This window comes from Trachurus trachurus, assembly GCF_905171665.1.
Source record: "Trachurus trachurus genome assembly, chromosome: 19".
NCBI lineage: Eukaryota > Metazoa > Chordata > Actinopteri > Carangiformes > Carangidae > Trachurus > Trachurus trachurus.
This window is the reverse complement of record NC_139913.1, coordinates 23,386,227-23,405,288: the sequence shown is the minus strand read 5'-3', so window position 1 is coordinate 23,405,288 and position 19,062 is coordinate 23,386,227. Positions and strand designations below refer to the sequence as shown.

At 41.3% G+C, this 19,062-nt stretch overlaps 2 protein-coding genes across 3 annotated transcripts; both read right to left on the bottom strand.

The window, feature by feature from the left end:
- Positions 1-86: 86 nt before the first annotated feature.
- smarcd2 (SWI/SNF related BAF chromatin remodeling complex subunit D2) lies at positions 87-10,261 on the bottom strand. Of its 2 annotated transcripts, XM_083994159.1 has the most exons (14): positions 10,050-10,249; positions 9,676-9,837; positions 8,163-8,365; positions 6,469-6,511; positions 6,241-6,363; positions 5,519-5,638; positions 4,702-4,797; positions 3,364-3,465; positions 3,099-3,260; positions 2,772-2,869; positions 2,378-2,513; positions 2,106-2,228; positions 1,839-1,940; positions 87-1,279 (listed from the first exon to the last, which is right to left on the bottom strand). In XM_083994159.1, exons 2-14 carry the CDS (start codon positions 9,826-9,828, stop codon positions 1,226-1,228), a joined length of 1,515 nt encoding a protein of 504 aa, XP_083850285.1. In that variant the 5' UTR covers positions 9,829-9,837; positions 10,050-10,249; the 3' UTR covers positions 87-1,225. The 2 variants fall into 2 exon arrangements, with proteins under 2 accessions (XP_083850285.1, XP_083850284.1); XM_083994158.1 differs by having other exon boundaries at positions 9,676-10,261.
- Positions 10,262-12,099: 1,838 nt separating this feature from the next.
- atxn7l3b (ataxin 7 like 3b) lies at positions 12,100-18,911 on the bottom strand. The gene is made up of 9 exons (XM_083994189.1): positions 18,776-18,911; positions 18,130-18,177; positions 17,842-17,967; positions 17,528-17,660; positions 17,095-17,266; positions 16,729-16,829; positions 16,608-16,630; positions 16,443-16,488; positions 12,100-12,942 (listed from the first exon to the last, which is right to left on the bottom strand). The coding sequence occupies exons 3-9, from the start codon at positions 17,890-17,892 to the stop codon at positions 12,863-12,865; spliced, it is 606 nt and encodes a 201-aa protein (XP_083850315.1). The 5' UTR covers positions 17,893-17,967; positions 18,130-18,177; positions 18,776-18,911; the 3' UTR covers positions 12,100-12,862.
- Positions 18,912-19,062: the final 151 nt, after the last annotated feature.

Here is a 19,062-nt window from a genome sequence, read left to right as displayed (position 1 = left end):
AATAAGCCAATAATTTGTAAGTATATTTATTGTAAAAAAAAAAAAAAAAAAAAAAACTCAAAATGTATAAAAGATAAAGGCTTTGATTGATACACAACATGCAAACATTTTACAAAGAAGCTGTACAAAAAAACATTTGTACACACAACATTTCTCAAATGTGCCGTCTTCACACAACAAATTTTGGCACAACATTATGTTAACATGGAATGTTTCAAGAAATTCTGGAGATCCTCTCATACAAAACCTTTACAAAACAGCATTTCAACAATTCGGTGCATTTTTTTATTGACACACTACAATTGCATTCCTATTTGCGAGGTGTGCCTCTAACAGGAAGAAACCCTCCAACCCAAAAAGCCTGCTGCAGTTTCCCTACCTGGCATTTACAACAATGAAAAACCACAATAGCAAATGAAAATAGCATGTAAACATTCAAGAAGTATTAAAAAAAGAACTGCTGAATTACAGTTGGACAGAGCGAATACCCCCCCACAGTAGAGCTTCCTGGAAATCCTGGTATAAAAAAAACTTCAATTCAAATGGTACATCCACCAATATAAGGAAAAAAAAGCACCAAAACCTGTATAGTTTTTATTGGCACCAAAAGCTTCTTATCTTCTTAAGTCATAAGAAGTCCTTTTTGTTTTGTTTTTTGAGGATAAAATAAAAGTTTTGTAAATTACTTTCATTTTTTCATTTTGAAAGGAAAAGCTCCCAGTTCTTGTTTTATGAGATGTTACCAGACATCAGGTAGTTTCAAACAAAAGGTTATGGCTTTAAATGTAAAGATAAAAGAGACCCCTTTCAGAGTATCACATTAAGCGATGCTGAAAAAAACTCCAACAGCACTCATGTTGTTGTAAGCATATTGTACCATAAACAAAACATACTGCAAAACAAGGAAAAATGCAAAGATTATTTGAACAGGCTCAAAATGAGAGATAATGCAAGGCAAACAGACCATTAAGGACATGTAATGTAAATAAACCTCTTTGGTCCCACAACCTCTGTTGATTTACAAACTATTACGTATGGGAACAACAAAGAGATGCATCCCACTTAGAAGCTGGTATCATATACCCAATCAGTGAGGATGGCTTTGTGAACATTTAAGCTGCAACATTAGCTTTTGTCTTTTCAAGCTAATTACAATGTTAATTGAGAGGACATTAACTCGTGAAGTGTAAACCGAAGTTGGCTGTGACTCCTCTGCAATGTGTCATTAGGTGAGTCGGATACCCAACACCTGCTCCAACTCCTGTCTTCTCTGCTGCACCTGAAACAAAGAGGGGATAGTGTCAGTTCAAAACTAACGTTAAAACTAATGATCTACTGACCCCTTTCTAAGTAAACATTTATTAATAATGTTTATCAAGTATAGAATTGTTTAAAGGGACAACGAGGAATTTGTATTTGGTTACAAAAAAGTCTCATGTTAATGTGGATGAATCTACGCTACCCACACTTGTTAATGGCTCCATTTTCGATAAATATATTGTTTTGTCTCCATCATTATTTTGTTATTTTAATTAATGGTGGAAATGCTGGGCGAGGCGACCAGCGTTTCTTTACTTTCGGTTTCGCGGACGCTGCCCGGCGGGTCATGAGAATAATGCCGCCGAATCGTCGAAACTACGACGGTATGTGATGGTCTTCGAACATCTGACTTTAATTCTTGATGAATGAAATCATTCTTGGCAAGACGTCCGTCTTGCGCCAGTCCAAGAATTTCACCGTGCGCGCGGAGGCTCATGGTAAATGTAGTAGGAAACACTTTGCTTTCCAAAACTCCTCGTTGTCCCTTTAATGTTGCATTAGGTGTTGTAATTTCTTACCTTGGAGTAAACATATCTGCCCACTGCCTCTGGTACCCAGGGCGCCTGGTAGAACTCGGTCCTCCTTTCCTCCTCTGGGTTTCCTGTCACATCTGTCATCAACTGATGAAACAGAAGATATTATCAAATATGATCCATAATATTGTGATATGACAAATGAATATCTATAAAGGTAGTTTTATTTCCAACAGGAGCTGGTGGTGTAAAAGGCACTGAATTCAAACTGGTTTAAAAACAGGTGATGTGGTGTTGGTAGCTGATGTTTACCTTCAGATCTCTGCTCTGAGACTTGAGCCAGTCCTGGATGAACTCCTGTGGATTGTTGCTGAAGCTCAGCATAAAGTCTCTCTCTGTCTTCAGCTGGTTGATGTACTCAATCGTCTCATGGATCTGTAGCACACGAGTGCATTAACAGAAAACAGTCTTTTAACAAACATTTTTCTTTCTTTCTTTCTTTTCTTTTTTTTTTTAAGATTCCCTTAAAAACACTTGTGAGGTGCCCATTTAATTGAATGACTGGCAGACCCGGCCTTACTTACCTTCATCTCCAGGGCAGCAATTTCCTGCTGGTTGGTTGTAGAGGACAAAAAACTGTTCATTTGTCCTTTCAGTGGGTCGTCCACTTCTACATCAATGTCATAACAAGCTGTCTTCTTTTGATCTGTGGGGTCCACGCTGGACAGGGATGACACAAAGACAGCAAGACAGAGAATTCAATTTGGATTCTAATAGGACAAGCAGACTGCACATTTCAGCACCCCCCCCCCCCCCCCCTCCCCCACACACACACACCCCAAATCACAAAGCTAAACTCTTTTCTAGAATGAAACACCTCATATAAATGTGCTGCAGCTGCCAACACCAGCAATTTGGGGAGAACGCACTTAACACACGTTGTGCATGTGTGAGGGATAATGATTCACACTCCCTTACCTAATGACGTGATTGATAATGATGGGGTCAGGGTGTTGCAGCAGGCCCGCCAGCTTCATGGGAATCTCAGAGAACCTCATGCGAGGACAGCCAAAGATCTGAAAAGCATTTGGTCAGAGGAAACGTCAGAAACGCTGAAACTAAAGCACAGTTAAGGGACAAATTAGAAAATAGTACACATACATTTACTCCCTAGTAATTAGTATTTAATAACATATATTGCTCAGCATCTGCTCATTTGCTCTAACATATGTTTGACGCAGTGATGTTGAAGGTATCTCAAAGTATCGAAGTAACTCAAAGATAGCATTCTGTTGCTTGCATTACTTGTCTGAAATAGCGGTTGCAGTTGATGTACTCCTTCTCATGACCGTCCTGCAGCTTGTTGTTCTTGATGTAGAGCCAGAGAGCTTGCATGATGCTCGCCCGTGTCTGCGTGTGCACACCCAGAAGGCGAGCGAGCCGTGGGTCCAGTTTGTACTGAGGGGGCTGGAAAATAAATTAAAAAACACGTTTTTTGGGGGGTAAAGAAAGATAAAGTTCATGGAAAACAGTTTCACCAAATCAAGTGTGTGGGTGTATGCACACAAACCTGGTGGTCCAGCATGAGCAGTAGGGTGCATTTAACATTCACATCGCCGGGTCTTTTAACCTGGAAACCATCTGTCTCCTGAGTGGTGGGCATTCTGTGCCACTGCAAGACAAAGATAAATCTAGTTTTAAATGTTATCCTCTTGAAGCTTAAACTGAATCCAAACTGAAATACAGTGATACAAAGTTTGGTCACAGCCCCCTCTTTACTCCCTGTTTATGCCCAGACTTACATGTCTGTCTCATTAAACGCTGCAGACACTAGGGGCCGGATCTACTAAGATCCCAGATAGTGGGCGCTAAATTGTTTGCGCCCGCTAAAATATTGCGTGTTTGGTTAGCGCACGCAAAACAGGTGATCTATTAAGAGTAACCCGCTAAATGAAAACACGTGCAAACCGCATTATTCAAACCGTGCGTAACGGTGCGTGAAAGACTTTTAACACGGCTGAAAAACTGTTAGAGAATGACCCAGACGTGAGGAAATGCAGAGATGTAAGATCATGGGGCTCTAGTAGGCATCAAATCAATAAACGCATACGTTTTGGCAAAGTTGTATCAGTTAGTACATGGTTTTCAGACGTGGTAAATAAAGACGCAAAAACAGCCACCGCAATCTCTTCCTGGTTTGGTAAATCACATTGCGTGCGCTAAATAAATCTATTTGCATCTACTCCTCCCAGTATTTTGCACGTTCTGGCAGAAACGCCCATATTTAAATATTCATCAAGGCAAACACGCACAATGGGTCGCACGTGCTATTTTGCCCGTTTGAGAGACGCAATCCTCGGTGCGCCCGTTAGTAGATCAGGTTCCACATGTGTTTGCGCGTGCAATCACGTTTGCACACGTTTTAATACACGCAAACTTTAGTAGATCTGGCCCTAGGTGTCTATCTCAATATAAATGCCTGCTTTTACCACTGTTGTTTCTGTACAAGATTGAGTTATATGAATTAGCCTTTTGACCATGTTAAAAGAAGTCTGAGTCTGATCTCTAATTACTGCAGTTATAAAACAAAAACAATTTGCATAAAGAGCAGGTTCCACATTGTCTGTGAATGAGTTTATGCACAAGTCATTCAAGGTTGCTGGGCTAAACATTGCGGGATGTCATCCAAATTCAGCTCCATTTAATGTGAATTAAAACCTCTGTAATAAACTGTCAAACAGACTCAGAAAGGGCAGGCTCCAAAGTTTGACTCATTCCAGCTAAACTTTTGACCAGAGCTGAAAATGGACTGCAGCTGGTGAACACAAATCTCACACCATTTCAGTGCCCAAGTGCTTTAAATGTTAAAATGTGTGTTGCATCAAATGCTTGTGTCATTATGTCATACCTCTACTAAGTGGTTGTCAGGTCCGTAGAGCTCCTTATCGAGCTCAATCACTAGGCTCTTGAAGAAAGATGAGAACTTCCTCTTTTGCTTTCCAGGCTGGGAATAAAAAGAGCATGAAAGAGTGTGAAAATGCAGAACCAAAAAAAAAAAGATTGCTATCAATGTCTTCTTATTGTGCTGTGTCAGGCTGTGCAGCTGCATTGTTTAGCTCTGACCACATTGGGGGGTGGATGAAGAACAAAACTGTAGACAAGTAGAAAAAGCTGTTACACCCCCACCCTCTCCCCAGCGCTGTCAAAGCGTTTGCACAACATGACCCCTTTCACTCCTTCCCTCACATCCCCTTTCTTTTTCTGTTACTCCATGCAAAAACTCCCACGCATGCCTAACCCAATGAGCCAAGGGAGAAATATTAAGAGACAAGAAAAATCCCCCTTCATGTGGTCCCAGATAACACCATGAGTTGAGCTGGAACTGATGGAAGGAGAAGGAAGGGGAGGGGGGGGACATTTCAGCTGCTGGTATGTAAAAGCCAGTGGTTTCAATTCCATGTTTCAAAAGACGACATGAGCTTGTGTGCATGAGTGCATGTGTGTATGTTAGGAGTTGCGGGGTGGAGTGGGGAGAGCTGTAAACACACATCTGGTTGCGTGGTCTGAGCCAAGGACACAGGCCAACCAGAGCTGAGTGACTGTGAAGTTTTCAGAAACACAATAACAGAGACTGAAATATTTGGAGTCAGACCACAGTTGAGACAATTGTGAAACCGAGAGAGACTCGATCTTTTGAATGCAAACGGCTTGTGTTATTCACGTACTTCCTCCAGAAGTTTGCCCTCCACTCTCAGCTCCCAGGAGGACACCTTCTCTGCCTCCTCGCCCTCAGGCTTGCTGGGTGTGTATGTGTTGGAAATGTAGATCCTGAGTTTGCGTTTTTGCTGTCACAGAGATGAACAAGCAGATGCATCAGGGATTCCTGTAAAAACTCTTGCTCAATTTAAAAAATGAACCATGGGATATTTTAATCAGATTCCTCCTCTTTTTCCCTTTTTTTTTTTTTTTTTTAAAGCCTGCACTTTGTCATTGGTGGAGGAGGCTTTTCTACAGAACATGTCGGTCACAAATTGGTCAATTTCAAGTTAAAATCCTAAAGATTTTCATGAGAGAAAATAGTGGCAGAGTGGATTCATTTGGATTCACAGCAAATAGAGCATCCATGTGATCCAGTATTACTGTTATAATTTCCTATCAGCCTCCGTTTCACTCTAACGCAGTGCCAGCGCTTTAATTAAATCACTGCTAATGTAAACCTCCTACTGCTGCTGCTTCACACTAAAAGCATCGACATACATTTGCTTTTCTTATGAAGACACCACATCATCTACAACTGACATCTTCATTAAAATAATGTTTGTTTGGCTGCATTGTGGCATCAACCAGACCGACCAAATGAACCAGGGCTGAAATCACAAAGCCCAACTTCTATTTTCTTTTATTAAATTTCCTTTAAATCTGTTGATGTGCTATTATGAAGAGATACCATAATGGGCTTCTTGATGGCTTCCTGGATCTCCATGCGCTTCCGGGCAATGGTCTGATCCAGTTTCCTCTCAAAGGCCAAGAGGTCCATGTAGGCCTGGGACTCTGGGACCAGGTCTCTGATCTAAAGAGCCAACAGTTAAAACAACTTGAGTGTTGATGGAGTACAGAAACTACAGCATAATTAGTTCCATCTAACACATGAATCAGTGGATGAAAATGCTCTCACCCTCTGTGGGAGAACCTTGTCGGCCATCTTGCGTCTTTTTGCCCTGAATTACACAGAAAACATGATATAAACGATGATTTACATCTAAAAAAAAAAAAAAAAAAGTAAATTAACCACATTTAGGGTATGCTTTCTCTAAATATAGGAGGAGGATCCAGTTGCTAAAAATATCACTTAATGAGATGAGGACTTACTGTACTATCTTGCCAATGTTGTCTCATCATTTAGCATTTGTCCTTCATTAACCAATTTACAGGGAACTGATCGAGCACTGGCACACACAATACAAGACTAACAGAAAGATCTCATTCACTTCATTTGATTACAAAGTATTTGTGAAAACTTCATAGTGCGATAACAAAATCTTTGCCTCTGCTATCTCTTCATTAACTCCCACGACTGAGCACCTCAGGCTCCCACTTATCATTGCCGTTGACTTCATAAAAGCTGTTTTGTTTCTTTAATTGAATTACACAGTTCCCCCTCATTATGACCAAATCTAATTCTGAAGCTCTTTAATGAGGATTTAGGATGTTGCTTCTAGCCTCGTAGATCACTAATCCCACTGTACCGAGAATTTTGTTATGGGTTAAACCTTTAAAAAGACAAGAGGTTCATTGTGGATGGAAGTGTAAATACGGCCTCACGTCACGGCCTGCTTCGTTTAGGACTGTGGCGTCACCCAGCAGTTTGAAGTCAAAAATACACACTTGTGTCTGTTGCTCTGAAAGCAAAGGCCGGTCATGAGATACTCCTATCTGCGTGTCTAAGTGAACTGAGCTGTGCTTATAACAGTACCGCAACTTCACAGATGGAATGCAGAGAGGGAAAAAAACCATTAATAGATCAAGAGCCATGTTGTTGTAATGTTAATGAGGCCCAACAGGCAAAATTAGCAACTACATTTCTATGGCTGTGTGACAATGTTATTACTGTGGTTTGATGTATAAAAGGATGCATTCACAATTCATAGACAGCCCTAGACGTTCTGTTTTCCTCCGGGTCATCTTTATGTCTATTCAACATTTTCACCATGGACAACCTAAACACATATATAAAACTGAGATTCTCAACTCTTCCAGCAGTAGTTTTTATCCTGCCTAGAGGTCCACAGAATGATCCTGCTTGCTATAAACTGTGTTGAAAGTTTTTTTGTTTCATGATCCTGAAACATGGCAAAACCACAAAATAACATTACTTGAAAAACCTGTTTGAATTTGCCATATTTGAAAGTGAAATTTTTTGCTTATTTGTTGTCGTCATTGTTGATGAATTGTTGACAAAATCTTAAACCGCTGTTTAGCTGTTCAATCCTAATTTTTTGATATGGCTTGACTCTTGATTTAAATCATTAATTAATTGAACATCACAGAGGTTTTCGTGCTGAAGATTGTTAAATTAAAACTTGCAGCTTTTCTGTCATTAGATGTGTTAAAAGGCAGAACAAGCTATGTGAAATGTCACCTTGAGCTCTGGGAGTGAAGTGAATAAATGCTGAAAGTAATAAGTAACACATTTATCAATAATCAAAATAACCATAGTTGCAGCCGCTATTTGAATGAGAGTGAAGTCAAATCTGCCAGATTTTTTTTCAGATTTGGCTCCAGGCCGTCTTGGTCAATCAACCTTGGCATTGTTCCTCTCCCTCTCTTCTCCTTCTCTTACACAAACACTCTCACTTCTCCACAGTTTACCCTCGTCTGAGGCCTCCTCCCAGCGCCTCTTGCTGCTGCTGCTGTTGATGCTGCTGCAGGAACCGTTTCCGTGAGGCGTCCATGCTTGGGGGCCCCATGCCTGGGCGCATAGACATGTTCCCACCACCATAAGAGGGACCAGGCAGCTGACCCCCCATTGACCCCATGGGGCCCCCAACCCTACTGGGTGGCATCCCCGGGCGCTGGAGAAAAGGAGGAAGTTGAAGCTATAATTTCAGGTTCAGGAAGTTTCAAATACTGAAAACGCATTGATACTAAACAACTTTCTATCAACAGATCCTTCTTCTTTCTTTCAAGTCTTTATATTTTTTCCTTTTAGAAAAAAAACAAAGGTTATGAAGTCTGCTTTCTTCATCATGCAGTTTATGTTCCCAGGGTGATGAGATTCTGATATGGGTTTTAATGCCAGAATTAGTATAAAAGGATGATTAGATGGAAGATAAAAATGAACATTTCCTGAGCTCTGCTGAGTCCTTGAAACTATTTGGATACAGAAATTCAGACTACCTTCAGTAATTATGCGCTTGCAATGCCAAATTTCACTTTGTATGTTTAACAAGGTGGAGCTGATGGGAGCGTACTGTGTGTTCAAATACAGTAGTAATCTGCAGCTATAAAAGAGCAGTAAGCAAGAACCATGAAATTGTAGAGTAAATAACCAAAAAAATGTGATGTAAATGTACTGTGTTTACAGACCAGACATGACAATGTAGACAACAGCAATTTTGACACTAGTAAATTCCACCAAGGTTATTTAATAATCAGGATTAATTGTTTTAAAATCTAATACACCAAATTGAATTAATTAGGCTAATCAACAGTTAATTGAAATGAAATGCCATCTTAACCCTGCAGCACTCTTTGTGTGATCTGTCTTTCAACTGGAAAACACATATCTGTACCCATATGGCTCTGACAAGAAGCTATGATAATGCGTGTCAAGTGAACGCCACATGAAGCTACAGATGGTGGCAAAACTGGGATAATGTATGCAGGCTCAGCTCTGACAGATGGTGGTGATGATAAACTTACTTTTGTTTTCAAGCTAACTGACAGGAGGCTAGGGGCTGCCACGTGATTTTTTTTTCTCGCTTTCACACATGCACACAACATTGTTCTATAATAATCATTTTTAATCAGTCACACAAAGACCAATTACTATAATGATGTTATAATCGATGTATAACATTCAATATTGTAAGCAGTAGGCTAAGTAATAACACATCATTTTCAAATGCGGAAGTAGTTGCCACCACAGCTTGATATTTCAAAAACTGATTGTCGGTTGGTCTTCATTTAGTATATTTTCCAGAAGTTTAATTTTATTTATACGTTTGTTTCAAAACTGAACACTCTGAATTTACAGTCAATGAAATATCAACTTTAAGAAGCACCAGGAATAAAAAGAAAGAGAAAAACACACCCTCAAATAGCCTTTGGCTCAACAGCATTTTTTTTTTTAAACAGATAGAAATAAAGTGAGAAAGCCAACCTGGAGGTACTGCGGAGCGCTGTTCATGCTGCGGGGGTATCCCACCGGAGGCTGCGGCATGCCCTGCATCCTCATGCCCGCCGAATGCCCCACATTCATCGGACTCAGGTTCGGATTCATCGGGGAGCCCGTGAAGCCTGCTCTTGATGCCATCTTCTGAATCTACAAGTGGTTTAAAAAAAAAAGTGACGCAAACTTCTCGCGGATTTCGGTCCCAAATACGAGTGTATAGCGGGCTGGTAAATGAAAAAGTGTCTTAAAGTAGCCGGGTATCTAACTACCAGAGTAAGTTTAGAGGAGGAGGAGGTCCTGTTCTGGTTTGACAGCAGGCGCACTGTCAACAAAAAGCTAGCTAATGTTAGCTCGTCTCCTACCGTTTCAAGTTCCGGGATTTGCTTCTACCTACAACTGCTGCTTGGTCTCTGGACACTGGGTGAAGTTGTGTCTGCTGCTTGTTGTCATCTCCCGCCGCTCGTCCTCAGCTCTGAACACCGCTAAGTATCAGTGAGGCGAAGGAAAAACATGATAACGCCTGACAAACCACTAAACTGGGCGACTAAAGAAACCAAGTAGTTTCTCCCCTTCTAACTGCCCTACACACACACTGACATACACACGCACACACACAATGCTGAATGCTGCCTTCAGTGACGTCGGAAATTTTGATTGCTCCTTAACTCCCGCGTAATCAAAGATTTCTCCTCAGGGCGTGAACGAACAAATAAAAAAAGAGGTTTGTCCAGTTTTATATTTTCAGTTGTGTGTCGTTATTTTATCAAAACACAACCACACCGTTACAGTGAATTTATATGAGGTCACATTGCAGAAACTGGTGCATGTAGGGTTTGTCATTTCCCCTTTTTTTATAATTCCAGTGGTGCAATCAAACTGTACATAGATCAATGTGCACTTATCACTCTCATTACCAAAATGGCCAGTGTGTGGTGACAACTGACTTACTTGATAATATCATGGACTGGTTTAACCTGTAGGAAAAAATAATGCTGTTACACTGTTTAATCAACCAGAATCCATCTATCATACACTTTGCATTGAGCATGAACTCTATCACCCCCCCATGTTGCTAGAAACCAACAGGGACCCACATGGAGAAATAATGCTATTTGGCTTGTTAGTCTGTAGTTATTCAATTAAACACTATTTAGGAATATGCTCAGTGGGAAAATTTAAAAAAAAAAAAAAAAAAAAACTTAACGGTCTGGGGATCAGTCCAAAAGACAAATAAAAATAAAAATAAATCATTTTGCAGGAATTGCCTTAATTGTTATTGTAAATTTGTGGTGAAATTTGTAATGCTGTAAATCTGAGACTTTTGGCCCATGTGACAGTTGCTTACTTTGGTCATCTAGCCTTGTTTCACATCAGGGGTGTGCAGGGGGGTTGCAGCCACCACGGATGACCCTTTACCTTGCACAGCTTTAAGGTCAACTTCAGTTTCCAGTTTGCCCATTATGCCAAAACTTGAGCAATGTTGGAAGAGTAGCCGGTGCTGTTTTCCTCTTTGACTGATGTTTTCTGTAGTGCTGCTCCGAGCGGTTGGAGCTAAGATTGGGTTCACGTTAAGGTTAGGTAAAGCACCAACCAGTGACTTCATTACACACTCATTGCATTTGGACGTTTACAAGATGAAGGCAATGATACAAGTCCTAGTGAAGACATGGGGAGGATAGACCCCTGTGTCTTAACAGAAAGATCGTTGTTGTACATATCTCACATTCCTCAGTTAATACTGTCAGTATCATATGATTCCTATTAAATGTATCATTTTTCGTTATGCCTATTTGCAGTGCATGTGGTCCAACACTGCTGTAGCATCCTGCATACACAAAAACACAACACAAAGGCTCCTTTTCTATATTTTTTTCTTCACCTAGACACACACTGTATGAGACCTCAGTAATAAGACTTTATGGAGAGCACTTGAAGGCAGCATAACTGAATCCCTCTGGCAGTTTTCACTTCCAGGGAATTCAACTTCACTTCGAAGGCAAAGGTCAAACCGTGTGATCTGTGTTGTATTTACCACCTGTCAGTTACTCACGGATAATATCTACCACATTTTGTTGCTTAAAGCTTTTAATAAGCAGTGTTTACTGTCTAACAGATGTTTAATTCTACTCGGATCATCGTTTGATCAACAGCATCCCCTGTTGGTTGCTGTGTTTCATAAGTGCTTAAACTGGGGTTACTGAGGTTGTTCTTGTTGGTTCACATCCATCAAAACCCTATTCAAAGCCCGTTCAAGAGTTCAAGTTAATACAAGACCAAAGGACAGGTAACAAATCATTTATTATGCTAGACAGATGAAACAAACTGAGCCATGATAGCAGCAATTCAACTATTGGAATATTTACACTATCACATCACACAAAGAATATATGTAACCCTTTACAATGTAAACACATGATACAAAGACGTATTTGAATGCTAGAAAACAAGGCGATCTATCCACCAAAAATGAAACAAAAAGAAACCTGCTTTCTGCAGTAAATACCTGCTTGTACAATTAGGGGTTCATTTACTGAACGTTTTTAAAACACGTTTTCACAGGTGAATGACAAACTGAGAGTTGCGTCTCTCACATGTTCAATGTGTTGTAATTCAACTGGAGAACTATGAGCCTGACAGTGAATGTGAAAAAAAGACAAACCATTAGTAAAGATTGTCCTTAACATTATTGTTCAAGAAAATGGTGAGATTTTTAACAGGTGAGTAAGTATAAGTACACCTAATGCCTAATCATTTCTGTATTTTAAGAAACAACATACAGTATTGTATGTGCACACAGCTGCCCCTGCTTGGCCACTGAATGAATTACACCAGAATCTATCTCTGTGCAGTGAAATTGTATATGGTGATATTCATTATTTTGGACTCCAGCAACAAACAAAATTAACTGAAAAAAAAAAAAAAAAAAAAAAAAAAGGATTGGTACAATGATTTTGTGGGGGAAAAGAAATCTGTCAAGTATACAGTGGGAGGTCTGGACTGCTTCTGCAGTGCAGCAAACACCATAATTGTCACCTACTATAATATCAACATACATTGATATTACATCATAAAGAACCAAAGGTGAAGTGTTGTTGGTCTTCCTGTGTGTGCGCGCTCGTGTACACACACACACACACACACACACACACGATGAGAGTGTTTTTGTCTGAGTGTGTTATTGAGGGAATGCCTCATCTTTCATCAGCATGCGTGGGCTCTCCTGGTTGTCCATGCGACGTCTAGGACCCATCATGCCTGTGGAAATAAACAGCATCAGTTATTCACTCTATTCAAAACTTAAAATGATGTGTGGGTGGTTGTAAAATGGTCAAAAACAGCTTGAGAAAAAGTGCAAAGTTTTAGGAAACATGTTTTATGACTGTCAGTTTTAACTGGTGTCACCTTTTCAAAGTCACAGTGTGAATTCATGTCTGACGTCAAAGATGTTTTTATCCTTATTTGTTAGTATTGGTTGACATTATGTCCACTGTCATTACTGTGGTGATTACTGCATAGTCCATAGGCAGGGATCTAAAGGGATAGTTCAACATTTTGGCAAATTGGCCCATTGCCATAATCCCTATAGTCATAGCAGTAGGTTCGTTGCCTTTAATTTTCGGTGCAAGCTATTTTTAGAACGGCGGAGCAGAGCCGTGAGCTGCTCAGAGCTACGTTACGGAGGCTAATGGGATTTCTTGGTTTCCCTCATCAAACTCATCAAATACACAATCCAACAACTCCACAACGCTCTGGTGGACAAGTTGTGACCTGCACATTCACCACGCTATGAGATAATAACACAACGTTACCAGACAGAGTTGTTTTCGAGGTAAATTCATGCAAAACCGCTGATGCGCGTTACTGTCGGGGGCAGTTTTTCATCAAGCAGTCTCTGAATTGACCTCTAAAACAACTCTGTCTGGTAACGTTGTGTTATTATCTCATAGCGTGGTGAATGTGCAGGTCACAACTTGTCCACCAGAGCGTTTTGGAGTTGTTGGATTGTGTATTTGATGAGTTTGACGAGGGAAACCAAGAAATCCCATTAGCCGCCGTTCTAAAAACAGCTTGCACCGACAATTAAAGGTAACAAACCTACTGCTATGACTATGGGGATTATGGCAATGGGCCAATTTGCCAAAATGTTGAATTATCCCTTTAAGTTAAGTCTAATGTTACACTGAGACAAATTTGTGCTGCATGTTCACATTGACAAACCTACAACGAAACCGTTCCATCCCTCCTCCCATAGAGATAATGAAATAATGAAAACTTAAAACAAACAGCTCTGGAGAAAATGAAGAGACCACTCCAATTTCTTCTGACTGAATCAGCATCCCTACATGTAAGGCAGCCATTTCATTCCAGTGTCTATTGAATTCCAACAGAAGCACAGCTCAGTTTACTGATTGAGTGATCATCTGAACCAACAGTATAAAAAACACTGTTGTGATTTAAGAACTTGTTTTCTTTGCATTATTCGAGGTCTGAAACCACTGCATTTTTTTTAAATTATATTGACCGGTTGTCATTTTCTGCAAATAAAAGCTCTAAATAACAATATTTTCATTTTGGGGGGAGAAACGTTGTCAGTAGTTTTTAGAATAAAATGTAGTTTAGTTTTTAGAATAAAACAAATGTTTGTTAGCAGTTGTAAAGGAAAACGTCAGTTTTTAGCTTGAAGACACAACCATGAGACTAGAAATCTTAGAGCTATAGGGTTATTTAAAGCAGAAGTAAGTGATCCGGTCGTTTTGGCTAATGCTGCGTTCGAGGCAGGCTTTTGAAACCGTAAATTACAGCTTCAAGTCACAACTTACGACTTTGTAGCGTTCCAGGCAACCCACTCGTGTTTTTCCGACCTGTTTTACCTGTGAAAGTCACTATAACGGCCACTCGTAACTTCCGACCCGTGAACTCGTACCAGATCTAACTGGTACAACTTCACAGGTCGGAAAAACACGAGTTACGGGCTGCCTTGAACGCACCATAACAGTCCTCGTCCCTACGTCACCACATTCACGGCGTCCCTTGGCTGCACACACAGCCCTGCATGCCGTTCTCTCTCCTCATTGGATAAAAACTGTAGGATACGATAAATGTTTTCTCCTCGGCTCAGAGCAGAGCAGAGTGACTGAGAGACCCGTGTTTCAGTCCAAACACTCTATATAAGTGATTGCTGTCGGACGATATAACTATTTAAGACTTATATTAACACCAACATTCCGCTTACTTCTGCTTTAAAGGGACAGTATGGGACTTTATTGGCTTTTTATTGACAAAAATCAAATATCGCTTTCATAAATACGTATTTCACTGAAGTGGAATCGCGCCCGCATACAAACGAGCGCTTTCTCGTACCTTAAAATGAGATGTTACAAGTCGTTACAAACATACAGGGGGGGGTTCACCGAACCTTCTCTGCCATGTTGAATCGCCATGTTTTACGTTCAGTGTCACCGTGGCTGTAAGTAACCTCAAACTCGGGGAGAAAGTTTTCCAGACAGCGCCTGTTAAAACTGTCACCACCGTGTAGCTAGTGTGAGGAAGGACGGAGGCACTGGTGTTGCCTTCAGGTGCAGTCAGACACCTGAATGACGCCGTGAGTGACGCCGTCGGCAAACCAACTGGATGTTATTTTACTCGACGAGAGAAAGCCGGTAAAACGTGGGTCAGGTAAACAATACAACATCACCATGACAACATATTGTCACGCCTGTATTGTTTTGCCTCGTGCTGGCGGACCGTTTGTTTACATAGAGGCTTGTTTATCCTGATACATGCAGCGTGTGTTGTTTTTCTGACTTCTGCCCAAGTTTACGTAAACGCAACAGCAAGAATACGTGCCGACATGCAACCGCACCGCTAGATGGGGGTAAATCTCACATACTGTCCCTTTAATGTAGATGAATCTCCGCTACCCACACTTGTTAATGGGCCCATTTTCGATAAATATATCGTTTTGTCTCTATCGTTATTTTGTTATTATTAGTGGTGGCGGAAATGCTGGTCGAGCCGACCAGCATTTCTTTACTTTCGGTTTCGCAGCGAGTCATGAGAATAACGCCGCCGAATCGCCGTTTATGGTCGGGACTGCGTCGGTATATGATCGTCTTCGAACCTCTGACTTTAATTGTTGATGAATGAAAACATGAGTCTGTCTTGTGCCGGTCAAAGAATTTCACGGTGCGCGGAGGCTCATAAATGTAGTGTGAAAACACTTCACTTTTCCAAAACTCCTCGTTGTCCCTTTAAGTGACAATAATCTCCTTAAATGTTATAAAACCTCTGAGCTAAAACTGACATATCCTGCAATGTAAAAATGTCTTACATTTCATGCTGGTCATTGATAAAACCAAGACTAAGACTTTGTGTAAGATTTTTTCTGGCTATTCAAATTCAGATTAAAACCAACAAACAAACAAAAAACAACCGTAACAAAATGCTCCGAAGCCGTTCCCTGTAATCTGCTACCACAAACATGCGAAAGGGTCAGACGCAGCCTGAAAATAGTTTGAACTTGCAGATCATGTAACCTGTTTCCAAAAATTCCCAGAGACGCTCTTGGTAAATAACCACACAAATATGATCCTGTGATGTTCAAACACTGTAGCATCAGCTGCATGTTGAGTCTGTTAGTGCCTCCTGTTGCTGCTATGATGAGTATTTGCAGTTGTTGTGGTTAGTGCTGGATTATCTGAGCAAACAAACTGTGGCCTTGCCATGACAAAGAAGTTGAATTTTTCCTTACTTACTGCTCTTATGCTTGAATGATTTGGATCTTCTGGGTGAGTTTGGATTCTGGGGTGAAAAGAAAAAATACTTTGAGTTGACAAAACCAGGAATGACAAGAAATATTTTGAAGAAAACAAGAGTTTAATGTGTTTTTTTTAATGTATAACATTGAAAATGAATAGTACCTTATCCGATTTCCTTTTCTTGGCTGTAAAAGAAAGATATTCAGTTTTAGATGTAATACTATGAGTCAAAGCGTCATTCAAGTCATTTAATGTATCACCGAAAAGAGATCTGGTGCATTACCTTTCTTTTCTGCCCCATAAGACCAGTCATTATCATTGACGTCATCATTATCCTCTTGGTCACTCTCTGATTTGTTGTTTGTGTTGTTACCAGTGACTATCCTGTAAAACAGAGAAGACGGCGGCATGACGCACACAGTGACTCAGCAGTACTCTCTGCAAATAACACTTTGATTATAAAACACATACAAAATGTACTGAAACTACTTGATGCTTCATCTGTAATTTAAATTTTTGTTGATGTCTTTTATACATTTTAACCAGGTGGGTGGACAACGACGTACTGGACAAAGGAGTCGCACAGTGTGCAGTGCAATCACAATCAAGTTTAGTGGCGAGGTGAATCTGTTCTAGTCCCATACTGTACCTGCGGTTGGCTATGCGGCTGCTGTTGCGTCCCATCCCAAGACATTTCTCCAGGTGTGGTGCAAAGCGCGAGGCAGCGATGCTCCGGCTACAGTTGGGACACACGCATTCTTTGTTTTTCCACTGGTTGTACACCTGGCCAAACACGTCCAATCCAGGCTGGTCCACAATTTCTACAAATTGAAAACAAGATTTTTTTTTTAATTTTTACAGCATTCAATAAATGTTTGTCTACATAATTCAATAGCAAAATACGGCAATGGATCTCAAAAGAACATGTGGCTACCTACAGGATTTCATGCTGTTTCTATGTCTTTAGCCATTTGTGTTACTATCTACTGCCACAGTATGGAGTTCACACAACTGACTGGTGTCCTGGAGTAAACAATATGCTTTTTCCTCTCCTGTAGGAATGACAATGACTTTGTTCTCACCAAAGTCCCTCATGCTTTCTTGGTCCGTGTCATCCAGGAAAAAATAGCCCTGCTTGACGGCCCGGTGGACCTCGAAGCAAAGACCCAGGCATGCATCCTCCACCAGGTCAGACAGGATGTCCTGAGCTAAGCCCTGGCAGGGCAGGATCAGGAAACAGATACAAGTCAGACCAAGAGACACACACAAGGATATGTGTATATACTGCTGGTTTGTGTCCAGCAGCTCTGCTCTGCTCTGCAGTGCATCTGTAGGTTGAATGTGTTATCACCAAAGCTGCCACTTGAGTGTGTGACTTCCCTCCACTGTAGCCTACCTCCAGCTTGCTGTTGTCCAGGCTGGACATTGAAACCTCCTCCATTTTCATTTGCCAGAATTACCAGATGAGCCGACACTGCTGTGGTCATGCTGTAGCGCAGCAAGCATTGGCCAAAGCAAGGGGCTGCAGCAGGAGGGAAAACACACACACACACACACACACACACACACGGTACAGTTAGTCCACACGGTGTCAAGTAAACCCTGTTTTAATTGTGTAAAAAAGACGAAAAAAATCTGTGTGTGGTCAACATTTGACGTCTTTGGATGTGATGCAGCTACTTACAACTGCACGTTGAACACTGCCAGGGGAGTTGCTTCCCACGTTTATAACCTACGAATTAACACACACACAAAAAAACACACAATAACTTATAGCGTTGGTGTTGTGGCAGTGAAACACAACGACAAACAGACGGTAACACACAGACGTTTTAAACACAGGTTGGTTTCCCCGAGCATGTGGGTGTCTACCGAAGGGCAGCTTAGGGCTAAAGCTTGGTGAAGAAAACAAAGAGCGTGGCTATGAATAGGTTGGAGGAATTGAAAATGCCAAGAGGTTCAAGGGAGAAGGCGGTATCCTGCTCACAAAACCTGCAGGTCAACAGCGGCTACCGCTGCGAGACTAACGTGCCAAATGTAGCCTATCACCCCGGGCAGAGGACATGTAAAACAATGTAGCGTATTTGTAGGCGACTCAATTGTTTTTTGCTGTTGAAGAATTACATTTTGACTACAGTGAGGCTCGTCCACGAACCCGGCACTGCTACTGCCGCCGCCGCCGCTGCTGCACTGCGGCTGTCCGCCTCTCAACTCCCAGAACAAACCGTGAATGAAGAGGAAGAAAACGACACTTGGGTCCAAATATCGAGCCTAACTATCGGGGAACAGCTCAATCACGGCCGCGCAAATCACTAATTGTGTTTATTTACCTATTTCGGCTGGCATCCATCTTTACGTCAGAGAGATCAGACAGTAGCAATCGATCGCTATACGACGACTTTTCCACCCAGAGCTTCCTCTGCTGCTGCTGCTGCTGCACTGGCCGGGGCTCCACGCTCTGCTCCACACTCCCTGCGTTTCTCATCCAGGCAGGCAGGCAGGCAGGCAGGCCACTGGCCAGCATGTGACTGACTGCACGACACCGGCCCTGCACAGTGTTTAGGCTTCATTCATTGTCACCATCCCAGATATTTGACATCTTTATATCAGGGGTTCT